The 21,673-nt window shown below is 41.2% G+C and overlaps 1 protein-coding gene and 1 long non-coding RNA gene across 2 annotated transcripts; one reads left to right on the forward strand and one right to left on the reverse strand.

The window, feature by feature from the left end:
• The first annotated feature begins 16,020 nt into the window (after positions 1-16,020).
• LOC149404239 (putative lysophospholipase BODYGUARD 3) lies at positions 16,021-19,627 on the forward strand. Its single transcript, XM_089606784.1, has 4 exons — positions 16,021-17,054; positions 17,136-17,464; positions 17,685-17,887; positions 19,177-19,627. The coding sequence occupies exons 1-4, from the start codon at positions 16,469-16,471 to the stop codon at positions 19,496-19,498; spliced, it is 1,440 nt and encodes a 479-aa protein (XP_089462910.1). The 5' UTR covers positions 16,021-16,468; the 3' UTR covers positions 19,499-19,627.
• A 678-nt stretch (positions 19,628-20,305) lies between these two features.
• LOC149404240 (uncharacterized) lies at positions 20,306-20,991 on the reverse strand. Its single transcript, XR_016294055.1, has 2 exons — positions 20,852-20,991; positions 20,306-20,774 (listed from the first exon to the last, which is right to left on the reverse strand). It is a non-coding gene; the product is annotated as an uncharacterized LOC149404240 (long non-coding RNA).
• Between the last annotated feature and the right edge of the window lie 682 nt (positions 20,992-21,673).

The raw sequence follows: 21,673 nt of genomic DNA on the forward strand, positions 1-21,673 counted from the left end.
AATTGATCTAGGGTTAAGAAAAAGTTTAACGCTTCGAGCAAGCGGCGAAATTTAAAAATTTTCTTTAAACAAGTAAAACGTTTTTACTAACCTTCATAAAGAGCAAGTACATATAAATTAAAACATTAATGAGCATTATGTATTTACTAACCTTTGAGAAGCCTTTGGAAGGTTGAAACGTTCGTCTCCCCTTGCAACACGTCTCTCTTCTTTCCTCGGGAACTCGAGCAACCACGAAAGTTTCTACCACTAAAATCACTCGAGAAAGAAAAGAATTAGTGTGTGGGCACTTTTAAACACGACGACTCGAGAACAAGTCTCAAAGTCGAAGAGATAAAAATACTAGGTCAAATGAGGACCTAGGTGCCAAAACAAAAAACGAAAAGAAAACTAGAGGGACAGAGGGAAGGGGGCGGCCAAGCTAGAGAGAGAAGCTCTCAATCTCTAAAACTTGGGATGAATGAAATGTGAAGAATGAGGGCTCTATTTATAGGAGAGGTTTTACCTTCAATAAGGTAGTTTCCTCTTCTAAAGAATGTGAAACATTTGCTTTCCTTTGGATATCCAACGAACAGACACAATTCTGACCTATTAGCCAACTTGCTAGTCTTTTGCCTCAGCACGTGTGCAGGGCTACCCCAAATTTTGATGCAGCCAAGATTTACTTTACGGCCAGTCCATCGTTCATAAGGAGTACCAGGAACCGTTTTAGACGGAACTTGGTTCAGAATGTAAGCGGCTGTTTCGAGGGCATATCCCCAAAAGGAAAGAGAGAGTGATGAGTACCTCATCATTGACCTAACCATCTCCATAAGAGTTCGGTTTCTTCTCTCTGACACTCCATTTTGTTGAGGTGTGCCAGGTGCGGTAAGTTGAGAAGCAATACCTTCTTCTTTAAGAAAGTCATCGAATTCTCCAGACATATACTCACCACCTCGATCAGATCGAAGGGTTTTGATCACTTTGCCAGTTTGCTTTTCCACTAAACCCCTAAAGACCATAAATACGTTAAAGGTCTCAGATCTGTGTTTGAGCAAATAGACAAAACCGTATCTTGAGTAATCATCAGTGAAGGTAACAAAGTATTCGTATCCTCCACGTGCATGTTGACTGAGCGGACCACATACATCAGAATGTACTAGTTCCAGCAACTCAGTGGCTCTTTGACCCTTATCAGAGAAAGGTCGCTTGGTCATTTTTCCTTCCATGCAAGATTCACAAGTAGGTAGTGAACCTATTGCAGAGACTTGGAGCGGACCGTCCCTCACAAGTCTCTTAATCATGTCTATACTGATATGACCAAGTCTTAAGTGCTAGAGATATGTTGATTTTATTATATAGGAGGATTCAGATAGTTTGATCCTCTTTGGCTCCCTAACTAGATCATTACCTATTTTGGTGTCTAAAAGGGAAGGTTGAGTGGGATAGATGTAGAAAAGAGCATTCTTCATACATGTATCAGTGACAAAAGAATTATCAGGAAACGAAATATGAATTCCATTCTTAATGAACTTTAAAAAATAATCTTGCTCAAGAAGACGAGCAACCGATATTAAATTCTTCCCAAAGGTAGGAACAAAATAAACATTATTCAAGTTTAAAGTGCGGTCTTCAAAAGACAGCGTCACGGATCCCACAGCCTTCGCAGACACCAGGCTCCCATCACCTCATTTGAAACAGAAGTCGCCTTCCTCTAAGTTTTTGGTTTTCTTGAAACCAATCAAGGAACAGCAAACATGGTTAGTAGCAGTGGAGTCAAGAATCCACGTTGATACATTATCAGCTACTAAGCATGCTTCGGTAATTAGTACAATACTATGTTCCTTTGCTTTGAGATAGGCAGGACAGTTCTTCTTCTCGGCCCTGTGAGGTCTCTTCTTAGATCCAGAAGCGGAGGCTTTGTGCTCAGTAGCATATGCCTCTCCTGGATTCCTCTTTCTCTTAGTGAGACCTTCAGCACTGTGAAGCTCCTTCATAAGCTCGGTAACAGTGTACTCTAGCTTGTTCATGGAGTAGTTCAGCTTGAAGGTATCAAAAGATTCGGGGAGAGTTTCCGAGATCATATCTATTTTGGTCTCCTTGTCAATCTCAGATCCTAGGATTTCCATCTTATCCATGTAACTAATGATCAGCATCATATGGTCCCTGATAGGAGTCCCAACCTTCATGCGACAGTTCATAAATTGTCTGACTGCTTGTTGTATGGCCTGACGCCTGTTGTCGCAGTTTTTCGGACAACTATTTAGGAGCCAAAGACGGTTAGACCCAAGGCCGGACCAAGTGGTCTCGTCTTGACTCGAGCGTGTCGGACCCGGTGTCCCGGGTCGTCCCTTAGCTGTGGATGTCCCTTGAGTTCGTCAAAGTACCTGAAAAGGAGTAGAGAACACGTGAACTACAAAGGGGAAACAGGGGGGGTGCCCCTGTTTACCTCTCCGACGCTCAACATTAGTGTGATTGAGGTGGAGTATAGAGGTTTAAGGGGTGTTTAGAGGCCAAAGCTTGAGAGAAACGAGCGAGGTACGAGTTCGGCAGCGTTTCAGTACTCAAGAATGGATTACCTGGAGTAGGGGAGCGGCCCCTCTATTTATAGGCAGCCAAGGGGTGGTTTGAAGACCCCTTGGCCGAGTGAACTTGCTTGGTTCGGCCATTGAGTGGCTGGGTCGGCCAATGGCCGAGTGAACATGGTGGTGAGGTTCACTCGGCCATTGGCCGAGTGAAAGGCTTGGGCCGGCTGAGGTTCACTCGGCCATTGGCCGAGTGAACTGCTGGAAGGTTCACTCGGCCAATGGCCGAGTGAACTGCAGGGGCAGCTGAAAGGTTCACTCGGCCATTGGCCGAGTGAACTGCTGGAAGGTTCACTCGGCCAATGGCCGAGTGAACTGTCTTGGCGGCTGGAAGGTTCACTCGGCCATTGGCCGAGTGAACTGCTGGAAGGTTCACTCGGCCAATGGCCGAGTGAACTGCCTTGGTGGCTGAAGGGTTCACTCGGCCATTGGCCGAGTGAACTGCTGGAAGGTTCACTCGGCCAATGGCCGAGTGAACTGCCTTGGTGGCTGAGGGGTTCACTCGGCCATTGGCCGAGTGAACTGTCCAATGGCCGAGTGAGCCATTTGACCCAGCCCATGGCCGGGTGAGCCATTGACTCGGCCCATGGCTGGGTTTTGACTTGGCCATTGGTTTGGGCCGACTCCTGGTTGAGTAAGGGTTTCGCCGCCCAAGATCTCGTACCAGCCATGTGGGTCGAAGAGATGACCTTGTTCCCGTTGGCCCTAGACGGGCCAACAACATTAGCCCCCCGAGTTTCCGGTCGAGCGTAGATCGAGTGGAAACTCAAAATCTACGCCTTTATACGGATGCGGGATGAACGCTCTCGGGTCCGTGCCATGAGGAATGGCCTTCGCGCGTCGCGAGGGACGGCTTTTGTGCGTCGCGAGGGACGACTTTTTGTTTCGGGTTGATCGTGCGTGGCTCATTTTCTCGATCTACCAATGAGGGCGTGATCGGTTAGCACGACTTTATTGTGTTGTGCGCGTCTTGTTTTCTCGACTTGCCAATGAGGGCATAATCGATTTGCACGTCTTTGTTGTATTGTGCGCGTCTTACTTTTCTCGACTTGCCAACGAAGGCATAATCGATTTGCGCGTCTTCTTTGTTTTGTGCGCGTCTTGTTTTCTCGATTCGCCAACGAAGGCATAATCGATTTGCGCGTCTTCTTTGTGTGGTGCGCGTCTTACTTTTCTCGACTCGCCAACGAAGGCATAATCGATTTGCGCGTCTTCTTTGTTTTGTGCGCGTCTTGTTTTCTCGATTTGCCAACGAAGGCATAATCGATTTGCACGTCTTTGTTGTATGGTGCGCGTCTTATGTTCTCGACCTGCCAACGAAGGCATAATCGATTTGCACGTCTTTGTTGTGTTCTGCGCGTCTTGTTTTCTCGATTTGCCAACGAAGGCATAATCGATTTGCACGTCTTTGTTGTATTGTGCGCGTCTTATGTTCTCGATTTGCCACCGAAGGCATAATCGATTTGCACGTCTTTGTTGTGTTGTGCGCGTCTTGTTTTCTCGATTTGCCACCGAAGGCATAATCGATTTGCACGTCTTTGTTATGTTGTGCGCGTCTTGTTTTCTCGATTTGCCACCGAAGGCATAATCGATTTGCACGTCTTTGTTGTGTTCTGCGCGTCTTATGTTCTCGATTTGCCACCGAAGGCATAATCGATTTGCACGTCTTTGTTGTGTTGTGCGCGTCTTGTTTTCTCGATTTGCCACCGAAGGCATAATCGATTTGCACGTCTTTGTTGTGTTGTGCGCGTCTTGTTTTCTCGATTTGCCACCGAAGGCATAATCGATTTGCACGTCTTTGTTGTATTGTGCGCGTCTTATTTTCTCGACTTGCCAACGAAGACATAATCGATTTGCACGTCTTTGTTGTATTGTGCGTGTCTTATTTTCTCGACTTGCCAACGAAGGCATAATCGATTTGCACGTTTTTTTTTTTTTTTTTAGCATTGTTTCCCATTAGCCCCCCGAGTTTCTCGTGTACTCGTAGAGGAGACTAGAAATTATAATGCAGCAAGATAAAGACTTCGAGGTGAAATGTGATGCAATTATCATGCACAAATAGTCAAAAATTACATCCCTGGGCCATTGGCCTTATTGAAATTTGAGATTGTCTTAAAACCGGAAATAAAATGACATAATGAGAAAAGGGGACGGGCTTAGCCCACGACATGCAGCTGTGAGCTCTCCGGTTCTTCAATCGCTGCCTGGTCCATGACAGTCACCGTCGCCGGACCCTTCCTTCCCTGCCGTGGACGGCCTTCGTGCACCGTGGCCGCCCCGACCGTTCTCAGGACATACTCTTTTAATTTCCCGTCTTGAATCAGGGCCTCGATCTGACGCCTAAGATGGTAGCACTCGGACGTCAGATGCCCGTGATCCTGGTGGTACTCACAGAACTTATTTCGATCCCTCTTCGCGGGGTCCTTCGCAAGGGGAGCCAGACTTCCTAGCTTGTCGCGGTGTAGAGCTAGGATCCGCTCTTGCGGAGTGTTCAGTGGGGTGTACGTTGATAACGCTCGGAAGCTATCAACGTGCGACGATCTTGGACCGGAGAGGGGGCGACCGTTAGGGGCCCGGCCTCCCTTGCTCCTCTTGCTTTGAGGGTCGGGGCGATCTTCGTCCTGTTCTTCGCGGTGGCGACTACCTTGTCCTCCTGACTTTCGGCCATCGCGGCCATCGAGATAGTCCTCGATTCCCATATGTGTGCGGGCTCTCGTCATCAGCTCCGCCATGTCTCGCGGGACTTGCCCGACAATGGACTTGAGGAAGTCGCTCGTGCGAACTCCCTCGGTGATCGCCGTGATGGCGTCCTTGTCGTCGAAGCCCTCGACTTTGTGAGACTCCTCGGTGAAGCGAGCGAGGTATTGTCTCAATGTCTCATCTCTCCCCTGTCGAATGGAGAGGAGGTGGGTCTTCGATTTCTTTTGTGCCACAAGCGTGGCAAAGCGAGCGAGGAAAGCCTCTCGCAAGGCCCTGAAGGACGGGATGCTTCCAGGCCTCAAACTTTGGAACCACTCAAAGCCCGACCCTGTGAGGGTCAGGCTGAAGGCTTGGCAGAGGGTGGCGTCCGTCTGCCCTTGCATCGTCATCCACGTCTCATAGTGTTGGACGTGGAAGTGGGGGTCCGTACGTCCGTCATAGGGGGGAATGGACGGTAACTTAAAGTTTCCCACGCATGGTTGCGCGAGGACCTGTGCGGCAAAGGGAGAGTATGATTCCTCGATCCCTCCGTACGGCCTTTGCCTCCCAGACTCCCTCATCTCGATGATTTGATTCTAGAGGCTCTGAATCATCGTGACCACGTCAAGCCCATTAGCAGGGCCGACTGTCGGGGCCACGGGAGTCACCGGTTGGCGTTCGTTGGATGCTTGGTCCATGACATTGGCCTGAGGTCGGCCAAGAGTTGCGGCGGGGAGCGCGTCCCTTCGAGAATTTAGCCTTTGGCGGATATCCTCCCCTCGGGAGTTTCTCTACGCCGTCAAGCGCTCTCTAAGGTCCACGCTTGGCGCACGACGAGGCGAGGTCGCCCTTGGTCGGGTCGTTCGGCGAGCGCTTCGGCTATCGGCTCCATCGTCGACCAGAGTCGCTCTCTCCTCGGCGAGGGGCGGTGTCCGGCCACCTCTTGAAACCGAAGGGGCGAGTCCCCGGGACTGTGACCGTGCCTGTTGTCGCGCCGGGTACAAAGGATCGGCCAACGCACCGTTGGCCCTCTCGGGTCGCGCTTGAGCGAGGCTAGGGGTGGCCTCGTCGGTCCTCGACTCCTCCACGTATTCGGGGTCGGAGTAATCTTGAGCAGATCGATCCTCGACGTCGTAGCCGAGGAGACCGGCGATGAGGGAGCTGTCAACGCCGGGACGGTCGAGGAGCTCCGCGAGCCGCCGGGCCGTGTCCTCTCGGAGCTCGGCCTCGGGGTCGTTCACCGGGTCTTGGGGCTGGCTCTCGCTATCGCGAGGTTGCCCTTCAAGACGGTGCGCGAGGAGTCGGAGACCGTACCTCGAGCTCGTCGCTCGGGTACCCGCGGAGGTAGTGGGTAGGTGACTCATCTCTCGAGAGTCGTAGGGGCGGTGAAAGTGTGGAATGGAAGGGAGAGCGTGCTAAGGTCGGTGGTCCCCTCCTTCTAGCGCCAAAATGTTGTCGCAGTTTTTCGGACAACTATTTAGGAGCCAAAGACTGTTAGACCCAAGGCCGGACCAAGTGGTCTCGTCTTGACTCGAGCGTGTCGGACCCGGTGTCCCGGGTCGTCCCTTAGCTGTGGATGTCCCTTGAGTTCGTCAAAGTACCTGAAAAGGAGTAGAGAACACGTGAACTACAAAGGGGAAACAGGGGGGTGCCCCTGTTTACCTCTCCGACGCTCAACATTAGTGTGATTGAGGTGGAGTATAGAGGTTTTAGGGGTGTTTAGAATCCAAAGCTTGAGAGAAACGAGCGAGGTACGAGTTCGGCAGCGTTTCAGTACTCAAGAATGGATTACCTGGAGTAGGGGAGCGGCCCCTCTATTTATAGGCAGCCAAGGGGTGGTTTGAAGACCCCTTGGCCGAGTGAACTTGCTTGGTTCGGCCATTGAGTGGCTAGGTCGGCCAATGGCCGAGTGAACATGGTGGTGAGGTTCACTCGGCCATTGGCCGAGTGAAAGGCTTGGGCCGGCTGAGGTTCACTCGGCCATTGGCCGAGTGAACTGCTGGAAGGTTCACTCGGCCAATGGCCGAGTGAACTGCAGGGGCAGCTGAAAGGTTCACTCGGCCATTGGCCGAGTGAACTGCTGGAAGGTTCACTCGGCCAATGGCCGAGTGAACTGTCTTGGCGGCTGGAAGGTTCACTCGGCCATTGGCCGAGTGAATTGCTGGAAGGTTCACTCGGCCAATGGCCGAGTGAACTGCCTTGGTGGCTGAAGGGTTCACTCGGCCATTGGCCGAGTGAACTGCTGGAAGGTTCACTCGGCCAATGGCCGAGTGAACTGCCTTGGTGGCTGAGGGGTTCACTCGGCCATTGGCCGAGTGAACTGTCCAATGGCCGAGTGAGCCATTTGACCCAGCCAATGGCCGGGTGAGCCATTGACTCGGCCCATGGCTGGGTTTTGACTTGGCCATTGGTTTGGGCCGGCTCCTGGTTGAGTCAGGGTTTCGCCGCCCAAGATCTCGTACCAGCCATGTGGGTCGAAGAGATGACCTTGTTCCCGTTGGCCCTAGACGGGCCAACAACAACGCCCTTGCCCTCAAAACATCTCATGGAGATTGTAGAGCATGTCGGCGGCAGTCTCGATATCACGATATTGGTGTTGCAACTCATTGTTCATTGATGCTAAGATATAGCACCTCACAATCTCATCGGATCGGAGCCAGGCCGCCAAGGCATCTTTTTCCTCTTGTGTCGAATCGTCATTCGTTTGAGGACAGGTGTTGGTGAGTACCCATTTGTGCTTGTTAACGGTAAGGACGATGATGAGGTTACGTATCCAATTAACGTAGTTTTTGGTTTCGAGTTTGTTTGAGGAAGGGATGATTGAGAGAGGGTTGAGAGACATGTTGCTTAATTAAGTTGAAACAAGTTTATGATTTAGTCTTTGGTTTAGGGTTTGAGTTTGTTTAAGACTTGATAAAATCCAAAGGGGCTATAAACCAAACGATAATTTACTCCTTCAAGAGAAGGCCGCGAAAAATATCCATTTATAAGTAAATGACACATCATTAATGCTTAGCCAAGATGTCAATACACCAATTTTGACTAGCCACCGTTTAAATTGGTTTGATCACTCATATCCTTTCGCAGAGCCTCAAGGGAGGATTACTAGGGATTGAGCCTAAGTGTGCAACCAACCACTTAGTCCAAAAGGTCAACTTTGAAAAACAATCCCCCAAGAGGAGGTCTTGTCTTCATCATCGTCTCACTCTCAGACGTAGCTCATTGAGCAATGATCGAAGTAAAAACGCCATAGAGTACTCTCATTAAAGAGAGGGCCACAAGAGTGACTCTTAGTGTCACATTAATTGCTTCTTTCATTACTGTTGGGAACCGTGGGTTACAAACAACAAGTATAACCCTCCCACTTAGTTTTTGGAGTTGGCACATCGTCTTTATAAGTTCGGAAACAAATCTCCTAGTTATAGGGCGATAGAGTTGACTACTAGAAAGGAATCCTAGATCTTCATGTTCAAGGAAGAGCAGTGTTAGTGCATGAAGGCACAAGGTACATACTCGGACATTTTCCTATTTTCTATTCGGGAAAGTGCATGAGGGAAGTGTGAACTTCAACTCACTCGAACACTTCAAAGTTTGAGATTACATATCTTTTATTTTTCGGCTTGTCTACAAGGAGACCTCCCACTCAAATTTTCAAGAGCATATAGATTTTGAACATATGTGATATAGATATAGTTTTGAAAACATATTTGATTTGGACGACAAAATATTTTCAAGTTTGAAAACGAAAACGGTTTTTCAAAATTCAAACTAGTTTTGTACAAATTCAATTTCAATTAAACTTTCAAAAATCAAAAAATTTTAATCTTTCGCATTATGTTTTCTCATTAGAGTTCTATAACTCATGGTAGTGGGGCTGAAAATCCGGAGTTCTAAAAAACTGGACTTTCGGAACAGCCGGGCACCTCGGAGTAAAATCGCCATAACTGGCTGCTCCGATGTCCTTTTGACCTAAAATCGCCATAATTAGAATTCTGAGTTGAGAGTTATGCCACTTTTACTGTGTGTTTTCTCAAGCTCGAAGAAAACTGGAAATAATTAAAGTTCGGACTTTGAGTTCGAAAAAAGAATCAAGTGTAACAGAACGTTTTAGGAAGTTGTTAAAGCTTTTATTTTTTTTTTATTAACATGGTCATAACATGGTATAAAAGAAATAACAACGAGCATAAAACGAATCAAGTAAATTAAAGAAACTAGTAAGACAAGATAACTTGTCACAAAATTTACCGAAATTTCTCAAACTTTAAAAACACGTTATTCATTATAAAAAATTAAAAAAATTTAGAACTGATTCTAATGTGTTTTAATAACATCCCAAATTCATAGAAAAACAACATGATTTTTAATTTAAAAGCATAAGCAATAAATTAAAAAAAATCTAAGAAAACAATTCTAACTTGTCACAAAATTAGTCAACTTTCTAAAACGATTTTCAAGCTCATAATTTTAATTACATGTACATGCATATCTCTGACCATAGCTCTGATACCATTTGTTGGAAATGATCTAAGGTTAAGAAAAAGTTTAACGCTTCGAGCAAGCGGCGGAATTTAAAAATTTTCTTTAAAACAAGTATAACGTTTTTACTAACCTAGACAAAGAGCAAGTACATATAAATTAAAAAATTGATGAGCATTATATATTTACTAACCTTTGAGAAGCTTGAACGTTGAGAAGCCTTCGGAAGGTTGAAACGTTCGTCTCCCCTCGCAGCACGTCTCTCTTCTTTCCTCGGGAACTCGAGCAACCACGAAGGTTTCTATCACTAAAATCACTCGAGAAAAAAAGGAATTAGTGTGTGGGCACTTTTAAACACGACGACTTGAGAACAAGTCTCAAAGTCGAAGAGCTAAAAGTACTAGGTCAAATGAGGACCTAGGTGCCAAAACAAAAAAACGAAAAGAAAACTAGAGAGAGAGAGAGAGAGAGAGAGAGAGAAGGAGGCGGCCAAGCTAGAGAGAGACGCTCTCAATCTCTAAAACTTGGGATGAATTAAATGTGAAGAATGAGGGCTCTATTTATAGGAGAGGTTTTACCTTCACTAAAGAGTTAACAGTGAGAATCTCTCGGTTCAAATGAATTTATTTTCTACTCAAGAATTCAACTAATTGTGATGAGTGGATCCACTGAATATTATCTATGTTTACCCTTCATGAATATCATCAGCTAGTCACGATTTATAAAATTACCATTTTACTCATATAGCTGTTATTTCCTCAACTCCTTTGTCGCTTGTGAATAAGTTAGAAACAATGTATTGACGAGGAGCTAACAAATCACATTGTTTCATCCAAAAGAGTCAAGACTCAATTTGGACACTGGTCAGTTCATTTATTCACATTCCAACGATCAAAGCATGAGGTGATATACATTTCATTTCAGCAATCTTGTACATGAATTCCATATCTATGAGACCTTCACAAAGTTACTCATGAGATCTTCACAACTTAGTACTTCACCAATAGGTCTTGTTCAGAATCACGTAGTGAGTCCGAACTCTGACTTTCTCAAATGAGAATACGTAAGCTGTGAAATGGCATGTCTCATTTCAGGATTAAGGTAAGCATGATGCAATTCATACGTAGTGACTTCGAGACATAAGAGGTTAAATGGTTTGTTCTTATTTTGTCTCTAGAAGTGCACTGGTCAATTCAATACCTTCAGAAGATACCTAGAAGAACTATAGAGTCTCCAACTCTCAATGTCCCATAACCAGACATCATAGATTCTCCTAACAATCGTACTGAGGTCAATAGTTCTTTGACCCTTAGATTGCGAATATATCGTTGTAAGCAAACCATGAAGAGTTCATGCAAATCTACATTTGTCTCTTCATGTGTTGTTAGGTTTGTTTATGGACTAAAGACTAAGGTTTTATCATAAAGCTTCACACAAGGAATAATGAATTAACGTTTTAACTTTTTATTAATGAATAAGCAATTACAAGCAAGAGTCTTCGTGAGACTTTATTACATAAAATGTACAAAAGTAAAGACTACAACTCTTCTTGTGGGCACCATTGACAACATCTACAAGCAAGATTTGTCTGGGTCGTACACTTACCACAAGTGTAGAATGCTCCCACTAAGTGATCAACCTTCACTTGTGTTCCACATATATGATTTAAGATTCAGCTACCCAGACATGAACCAATTATCGACCAGTTTTAGTTCGCCGCCCGAGCTCAAATGTCGTGCATGCGACTCCGTTCGATACAGAGACTATGGATTGATGAATGTTTAATAAATCTCAATATATTAGTAATAATGCTTTCGATTCGAATAACTTATAAATGTAAAAATTTTAGTTTATTAATATTTCAGCGATAATTTACAAAAGTATCTTCTCGTGGGCAAGAATACCTAACACCTACATCAAAGCTTGCAATGCTCCTAAACAACTCGGATCCACGGAATGCGGGAACTTTGTTTTAGCTTATATGTGTGAAGTAGGAAAATTAATATCTATGAAATCATAAACACCGGAGGATATAGAGAGAGTAAGAGAAGAATGGGTGACTTATGTACAAACGTTTACTGAATGCGATGGTTAGTTAGGTTTTTGTGATGCTTGAAATGTTTGTCGATGATTTAGATGTATGTTGATGTTTTGGATGTAGATATTTGCTTTTTTGATATGTTTTGGTAGTAATTGCTTTTAAATACGTAGTTTATTTTTCAGGTATTATGAATTGGGAAAACACGTTTAAAAGAAAAAAAAAATTCCTGCTCCGTTCTGGAATATCTCGCAGTAGCAAGATTTTTAATGCTCGGTTCTGGAATATATCTCGGCGCGGCGAGACAAAATTTTCTTTGCGGCGAGTTTTTTTTTTTAAATTCCCATTATTACACAACGGTACTATTACTGTTGTGTAATATTTTTCCATGACGAGTAATAGTCGTCGCCGCGGCGAGAAATTCTTCTTGCCTCTTCACTTCCTCGTCTCAGCAACGTGTAATTATCTCAGCGGCGAAGTCTTCTACAACGAAACAGATATCCCTTATAGAAGACCACGTTGCGGCAAACAATACATGTCGCCACGGCGAGTTATTCCTCTTGCCTCTTTGGTTCCTCGCCGCAACGATGTGTAATTATCGCAGCGGCGAAGTCTCCTATAACGGAACAAATATCCGTTGTAGAAGATCATGCTTCGGCAAACAAGATACGTCGCCGCGGCGAGGACGTCACAAAATCCACGATTTTAACAATAGTTCAGTACCCGTTGTAGAAGTTTTTGCAACGCTTAACTAACCGTTGTAAAATCTTCAAGATTACACAACGGTAATATAAGTGTTGCACATTCTCCAAGATTGCACAACGCTTATTTAAGTGTTGTAAAAGTTTTCTACAACATTGAATTACACAACTATGTAGAATATTGTAAAATCATTTCACAACAATTTTTAAGTGTTGTAAAATTCACAAGTTAATAGTAGTAAAAAGAAATAAGTGAAACTTAAAAACCCAAAAAAAAAAAACTTAAATAAAAGAATTAAATTAAAGATTAGGTTCGTAAGAAGATGTTAGGGAAACCGTCGGCCACTAGGGATCATTGTGATAATTAACGGTTAGCGCGGAGAAATTATTTTAATAAATTTTTAATTGATACTAAATGCTAGTTTTAAAATATTTAAAAATTTAAATTAGTCGCGATCATTGTGTCGCTACTGCACCATTATGTGGCTAAAGTCAGTGTATCATAGTTCATCAAAATGGGTGAAAGCTTCAAGAATAGATATCATAATAGCATCTGCAAAGAGGATTTTGTTGAAAGAAAAAAAAAAATTCTAAACCAAACATTTCAAAGCATCACCCCTAGTACGATCATCATCAACCTGATGTTTGGGGGCAATAGGTAAAATATCTCATAAACAGCTCGTTGAGCCTGAACGCTCTAAGATCCTCATTTTTCTTTTTTGGCCAGCATGATTATAATACGAGCTCAAAAAATTTATGTTGGTTACTTAACTATGAAAGTACGAACTAGGTAATCAAAATATCGACCACACTGATTTAGTTATTGGTTTTCTTTAACACGTTTAGTCATTGATTTGAACTTTAAAATAATAATGATAGAGACAATATGAATTTCAAAAGAGAATTATGAAAAATTATATGTCAATTGTAAAATATATTGTTACTGCAAGTCTGTCTAGCAAGTTGTTTGGTAATATGCTCCAGGATATGTTGAGACATTTTAGTATCTGTGTGCAGAACTGTATTTTTGGCAAGTTTTTTGAAATTCCATAACGATTTGCGAAAGACCTTCTACTACTATTCTTTCCGCGTGAATGAGTAAGAAAATCCTAGGACGACTTCCAGAGTTTATGGACTACTATAAATACAAAGGTTCTTACCTTAGTAGCGTTTTGACACATTCATACAATTAGAGTTTTAGACGTGCAAGATCGACGGACTGAGAAGCTAATTGTGTGATATGTGTGGTTTGTGTATTAACACATTAGCAAAACTAAAGCTTTGGTTATGCAAAATGTCAAAAATTACCTTAAATGAAAATTGTCAAAATAAACATCTAGACTTGTAAATGAAACCCTAAAAGCGAGATGAGAAGAAGAAACAAAAAATCGATTCAAAATTTAAGAAACCCTTATTTCGTAACATTGTAACCATGGAGACTCGAATGACGAGATGAGCAGATGACGAGACAAATGATCGGAGACCGAGAAGTGAAAGCGGGACAGTGTTGGATTCTTCAAAAATAGAGGCGGACGAGTTTGAAATTTTAGACATGGATTGGTCTGAGCTTATGAACCTATAAGGCGCAAGGAATTGATCGGTATGTGCGAAGTAAATGGGAAGGGGATTGAATATGTGAAAATGAAAGGGTATTTTTGATATTTTGCATACCAAATATCTTAGTTTTCTTTGAGGGTGCAATTAGGACCTTGATTTTTCAATGTAGTGTCGCAACAACCTTGTAAACTCAAATTTCCCGATACAATTTTTCACATTCCTTCGACTAAGCTCGTAAGTTTTCTTACATTTCTTGAGATTTGCGGAAATTTCGCATTTAATTTGAGCCTTTCTTTCAAAACACGATGAGAAACCAAATAAACCAGATATTTGCACGACAAGCTATTGGTCAACAAAGTACTGTGATTAATTGAATGAGAGCAGATAGTCATTTTCATTTTTGTAGCGAAAGATAAGTATATGCGTACATGTACCCAACGTTTTTATCAAAAAATTTAAAACGTTAGATTTGCAATCTAACGTTTTAAATATGTTTAAAATCTAGCAACATTTAGTGACACGGCCTCAATAATCATATAATATTTTACATGATTTTCCCTAGTATTTTCACACGTTAATTTTGATAAATGGCTAATTTACAAAAATAAATAAAAAGTTGATTAATATTAAGTTTGAAATTGGCTAAATAGCTACGGTGTCCTTTTTTAAAATATTATTTTTCAATATACTTTAACATACAAGAAATAGAGAATCATATATAAATAATAAATTATTTTTATAGTAACTTGTTTTTTACTGCTACTAACAACTTAATATGATATTCTACCAAATGTTATCGTTCAATTATAAGATTTTTAGTGTGCATTTAGAGAGATCTATATTGACTTTTTTTTTTACTGCGGCTACTAAGAACTTAATATGATATTCTACCAAATGTCATCGTTAAATTATAAGATTTTTAGTGTGCATCATTTAGAGAGATCTAGATATTTATATGATTGAATACATTAATAGTGTATATGGTAATTTATAAAACCGGAAAGTAAATTTTGAACCAAGCAATCAAGTCAATAGCTCAATAGTCCGTACCTCCTTTTAAAAAATAGTCCAAGTTTCATTTTATTAATAAAATAATCCATTAAGATGAAGTTAATTAAATTAATTGTTTAATTAATTTAACTAACTTCGGTCTGATGAGCTATTTTTTATTAAAATTAAATTTGGACTAAATACTTAAAAAAGTAGAGAATTGACTAGTTGCAATAAATATTCTTATATAAAAAAAATATATTTTTCAAGAGTCTACTATATGTTAATTATATTGAGAAGCGTTTAACCAGGTCGATGGCTCTAATACGGATCAGTCCGCTGTGAACTAAGCTTACTTGTATTAGGGCAATGACCAATTATTTCCGTCTTACATTTTATTAAAGTAATAAAGGACTTGGTGATGATATCATGGATTTGCATTAATTGATGATTAGTTTTATAGGACGGTGGTACTCTGTAGGATGCCGAGTCATGTGGCTGGTCTAAAACGCACTTTGCAATAAATTTTAGAAGAGCCAATGGAAGTCACGTCCAGAAAGTAATAATACAACATTATTAAATCAAGTTAAATTGAAATATGTTACACACCGTAATGTCGGGCAAGGTTTGAATTAAGGAAGGTTGTTCTTTTTTCTTTTCTTTTTTTGTGCTACACGGCGGATGAGAAAATTTATAAACATGCATTATATTTATAAAAGAGTATAATGTAGTAATAAGAAAAAAGAAATATAATTATTCAAACCCATATCGGTAAAAATAGTTTATAAGAATAAATTAGATTATTTAGGTAGTGTAAAACCGAATGCTTACATGTGGTCTGCATATATTGCACAAAGAAGAAATTGCTTCAAACCCTATGGGAGTTCAACCACCACCAACTTTTTTTCTCCTTGGCCAACAAACGATGTTAAATGAAACAATGAATTCTTTAACCTGCTTTGTCTGTGACTCACGCATTTGTATTTGCGCTTGCCAAAAGTCCTCTCTCTCTCTCTCTCTCTCTCTCTCTCTCTCTCTCTTATGAGAGTCTTACTACTCCCACACGCTTTCATCAACTGAAATAGTATTAATCCCATTTGGAAGGGTCAACAAGTTTGCGCATAGCCTTAGTGGAGCGCTTATTTCCGCAACCATATTCTCACACACTAAACACTATATCTCACAAAATCAGTGACCAAGTCCATGTTCCTGTATGTGAACATCTTATTTTTCTTACTCTAAGGTTTCTCTTTCCCTTCTTAGTCTTCATATAGCTAAGGAGAGTCAGAGAAGCTACACAAAAATAGGAGTGCGAGATAGAGAGCCATTACATGTTCATATCTCTAATATTAAAGCCAATGAGATTCAGAACTTTCCCATTGTGATCACAATCTATCTCAACCCTGCTTATTTTCTCTTTTTTCTTTTTTATTTTAATTACATTTTTTTTTTCCTGTGTGGCAATGGCGAAAACTTTGAGATCGGTTTTCGTGATGACTGGGATGGTAATAAACGAGGCTGTGAGCCTAGTTGTATTCTCGTTCTTAGACCTTTTTGATCTGGTTCTCTGCCTTGTCTACCGAGTCGCCGATTTCTTTGTTGAGTCGGAATGGAAGGCTTGTTATTGCTCTTCCTCAAAGGAGGCCATTACGAGCAGCGGCAAGATCTTAGTGTCGGAAAAGGGCGGCGAGTCGAAGATAGTTTGCCTAAGCTCAACCAAGCTTCAGTTGGAGGAGATCTCCGACACTCTCTATTCGCGTCCCTCGCTGCTCAGCGACGTCTCTAAGCTGACCGTGAGCGAGCTCAAGAGGCTCAAAATGGACGGCGCTGAGAAAGCCAGCCCAGACAAAGTCAGCAAGAAAGGGAAGGCTCGGCCGACAACCTTCACTGTCAACTCCACCATTGTCGAGATGCTTCAAGGCAAGATCGGAGGCCAGCAATCTCAGATTCCCATTCCGAGATGGTCGGATTGCGATTGCAATCTTTGCACTTGTTGGACCTCTTCCAGCAAGGAGTCTCTCTATGTAAAATCGTCAATGCCTAGAGGAGGTATTTAGTATTTTCCAAATTGAGTTATCGTATTAGTTTTCAGAAATTTAAAAATTTGATTTTTAATGTTTCGGGCGGCAGATACGGCGAGAGAGGACGTGCTGTTCATCCACGGGTTTATTTCGTCATCGGCGTTTTGGAGCGAGACGGTTTTCCCAAACTTGTCCAGCACGGCAAGATCAACGTACAGGCTGTTTGCGATCGATCTTCTAGGGTTCGGAAGAAGCCCTAAGCCAACGGACTCAATGTACACGCTTAGAGAGCATTTGGAGATGATAGAACAGTCGGTGCTTGAGCCCAACAAGGTTAAATCTTTCCACATTGTGGCACATTCTCTTGGTTGTATTTTGGCCTTAGCTCTCGCTGTCAAATATCCCGGCTCTGTCAAGTCCTTAACCTTGCTTGCACCGGTAAGCTATAGATAACCTCATTTAGTGATCGTAATCATATATAAAAATAAATGAGAATAATATAAGTAAACATGTTACATTCATGATCGTGAGGTTTGGAAGCATACAGACTCAACTACCCTTTACCAGCACATTCAATGGAAAAAGCAATATTTCCATTTTATTTTCTTTTTTAATTTCTTTTTTCCAAGATATTAAATTTTTATTGGTATTATGGCAGCCGTATTTCCCGGTACCGAAAGGTGAACAACAGCCAACGCAGTATGTGATGAGAAAGGTAGCGCCGAGGCGGGTTTGGCCACTAATTGGCTTCGGAGCCTCACTTGCATGTTGGTACGAGCACATCAGCCGCACTATTTGCCTTGTCATTTGCAAGAACCATCGCTTTATTGAATTCGTCATAAAGCTTGTCACTAGAAACAGGTAACCAATAAAAAAGAAGAAGAAAAAAAAAACAATTATTTATTTAATTAGGAGAGAGAAATCTCTATCAACTAACTAGCTAGCATTTACTTATTTAACAGCCAGGGAAATAAGACGCTTAAAATAATAAAGCAAAAAAGAACACATTTAACTTGCAACTTGTATTTTCAATGGCTAGCTCAACGACCCTAATCGCAATTCAATTTGTATCACTACTTTTCAAACATCGTCATGAAACACACAAACACACACACACCCAACCAGAAAGACTATTGGTATTTATTGGTGATTTCGCTTTGTTGGCAAAAATAGCTATAGATGCTTACGGTTGGGTTAATTACACCTTTCTATAATTGGTCAGTCGTAAATTCATTCTTCGATGGGATTCGAATTAAAGAGAACTCGGTAGCTTGAAAGAGTTAAAGTAGAGAGAGATGGATTTTAAAGCATGTTAATATATATAAGTTGATGCATGACCTAATTATTACACATTATGCACTCATATGTTTTGTTTGAAACTGTTGTGCCAGTGATGTGGGTCCATCCACATTATTAGATGTTCGTCCAGCCACTCATCGACTGTATGTGAATATAAATTTTTTTACATATTTCTCATATACATGCATTATGCATATATTTTAAAAATAAGTATATGTATATATATATATATACAGAGAGAGAGAGAGAGAGACTTCACGGTTTGTACGTGAACTTATAATTAATGGTGGACGCTCTCTAAACCGCTAAATGATCATATAGTTTAATGTTAGGGTTTTTTAATCTCGTATTTTTGTTTCTTCAAAACCATTCGGCCAAAAATGCTAATGCCTGAAAGGTTTTAATTCTAATATGTGTGTTTAAAAATATTATAAAGCTTGACCACTGATCCATATTCATTTTCCTATTATTCAAACCTAATTTAGATTATTGTTTCAAATCTAATTGAAATAGACATGATAATAAATTTCTTCTATATGTCAATAGTGGTTCATATAAATATATATATATATATATATTTATATAAGCCGAATTTGCAGTTGTTGTGACTAAAGTTGACTCAAACAGCCACCGAAGAGATATGACAACGAATTCAACATATCAATAATTTATTATGCAAAAAAAAAAAAAAAAAAAATTATAATTTTCTTAGCCTAGCAGCTGTCCGCCAATTTTAGTGGCGCCATAGATCTCTGAAAGAGACTCTCATCTGCCCGCTATAATAGCTATTATTCAATGACTTCCAACCGTATTGCTTAGATGTAATTAGAATATATTAATTTGATTCCCAGGTTAAGGCTGTTCTTGCTGGAAGGGTTTTTCTGTCACACCCACAACGCGGCTTGGCACACCCTTCACAACATCATTTGTGGGACGGCGGTGAAGCTGGACGCGTACATGACAGTGGTGCGTGACCGGCTGACATGTGACGTGCACGTGTTCCACGGCCGAGACGACGAGCTCATCCCGGTTGAGTGCACTTACAACGTCAAGGCTAAAATCCCCCGCGCCCGAATCAAGGTGGTCGACAACAAAGACCACATCACCATCGTTGTCGGTCGCCAGAAAGCCTTCACTAGAGAGCTCGAGAATATTTGGAAAAATTCCAATTAATTACCTTTAAAGACTCCAATTACATATATATGATATTGATATTTTCCAGAGTTAATAGTTCCTATATATAAGCATATATATATATATATATATATATATATATATATATATATATATATATCGTACTACCTGCCAATCGGAAGTTGTCCAAATTAATATCCTTTCGGATTGGCCAAAAAAAAGAGAAAGTGAATTAGTCTATTTGTTGGGCAAGAGTTTGTGCTTTGGGGATAAAACAAAAAAGCTCTATCCATTTGTAATTTGTAATGCGAACTTGGAAAGAGATAGAAAGTGAATATTATGAAAGCTAAGCTTCGTTTACTGTTTTCTTAATTTGTGTGCTCAAAGTAACATACATTGATTAAGAAATTATTACAAACATCTTACATGGAGTGATTAATGTAGTCAATTTATATTATTCTTTTGAAATATTATGGCATTGAATTTCAACAAGATTTTAGTCATTATCACCAATTAGCGATTTTTCTCATCATTTTGAGCCTCTAATAATGGAAACGTGCCATTACGGCAATTGTGTACTACGTGAACTAATGAGATATCTGTATACTGTCTATCCAGTGTCGTTAATTCACTGCTCAGCTTAACAAAGGACGTTATTTAATTAAAATGTACGATCTCCTTTTCTGAATCAGAATTTCAGATATATTTATGTCTAAGCATATATGCATTAGCCAAATATTGGCCCAACAATTTGGCAAGGCCCTACCCCGATCAATAAGAGCTATTTTACTTTTTTACCTGCAGCATTCAATATGTATTAGATTGTTGAATTTAGAGATCGAGAGAGAAAGAATGAGATTTGATTATTCATAAATCTCAAGAAGATACAAGATATTTATACCCGAGTTCGTTATAACGAATTCTGCTAGCGTGGCACAAGCAATCGCTAGCTTGGCATAGTCGAAAAGCAAACCAATGATATAAATAATAAAACAACATTCTAACAACTCACAAAGATTAAAGAGAATGACACTGAATAAATAGCAAAAACAACAACGATGGTGAAGTAAGGGACTTGAGCTTCCAAAACCAAATCCCTCTATCTATAGTCCCTTTTAGATACCTGAGTACGCGCTTGCAAGCAAACCAATGCTCATTGTTAGGGGCTTGAAGAAATTGACTCAAGATATGCAATATCTGGTCCGGTGAGTTTAGATATTGAGTTTAGAAATTGATTACTGAATTGATCACACTTCGATTCCCCTTGTTATCAATATGTCATCAATATTGACAAGCAAGAGAAGTAACTGATCACCTGAGCCAACAGAGAAGAGATAAGTATCATAACCTAATATAACAAAACCAATAGAATAGAGGGCTTGTGTAAAGTACCATCGCTTTTTTCAGTTTGGCTCTAAACACCCGTTTGTTGGGAATGATATTCATATCAGTTGCATGGAAGACCAAGTTCCAAGTCTTATTCTTCGAGATGAACAACCAATTTCCATTTTGGTTTGGACAAGGAATCAAGCACAGACTGAGGCTCAATGGGTAGAACTATTGAAATAAAATCGGAATGAGGAGCTAGGGCTTAAAAATGCTAGCTTTTGGTCGGCTGACTGTTTAGTGAGTATTAGGAGGTGATTGAGGTGGCAGAGACACGTGTGATAAGTGGGGCATGTTAAGATACATGCACAAGTGAGGCAGGTTGATACATACACAAGTAGGCAAAGGAGACGCTTGGGGAGAAGTGACGTACTGAGCGAGACTTTGTTGATTTGGAATTGGTGGACTCGAATGAGGTGAAATGAAATTAAAAAAAATAAAATAAAATAAGAAAACGAATGAGAAGTAAATAATGGGGAAAAAATAGAGAAGGTAGTGAGTTGTGCTGTATAGGCTTATGTAATTTTTGAAATAATGACTGGTGAGAAAATTCAAACTCAATGAATGTGCCATCACAAACAACGTATAAATTTCTAGAAGGATAGAGAGATCTACGACCTTTGTGGTGATTATTAGGACTAAGATAAACACAAGATGAGAAATGGATAACATACGAATCCAGCGACTTAAAATTGAGAGACATTTAGGGGTTTTGAGTTGAGTAACATGGTTGGGGACTTGTTGTGTAGAGTTTTGGGTGGGAGGGTGTTGTTTATGGTGACCACAGTGGAGAACGAATGCCACTAGAAGTTGTAAGGTAAGCTTGCC

This window comes from Urtica dioica, chromosome 2, assembly GCF_054948205.1.
Source record: "Urtica dioica subsp. dioica isolate 48M chromosome 2, U.dioica_male_clone48M_v1_H2, whole genome shotgun sequence".
In the NCBI taxonomy this organism is placed as follows: Eukaryota; Viridiplantae; Streptophyta; class Magnoliopsida; order Rosales; family Urticaceae; genus Urtica; species Urtica dioica.

Bases quoted from the DNA above. Each gene is read 5' to 3' on its own strand.
- LOC149404239 (XM_089606784.1), top strand. From the start codon at position 16,469: ATGGCGAAAACTTTGAGATCGGTTTTCGTGATGACTGGGATGGTAATA. The intron at 17,055-17,135 runs GTATTTAGTATT...TTCGGGCGGCAG, and splicing joins ATCGTCAATGCCTAGAGGAG to ATACGGCGAGAGAGGACGTG. The intron at 17,465-17,684 runs GTAAGCTATAGA...GTATTATGGCAG, and splicing joins CCTTAACCTTGCTTGCACCG to CCGTATTTCCCGGTACCGAA.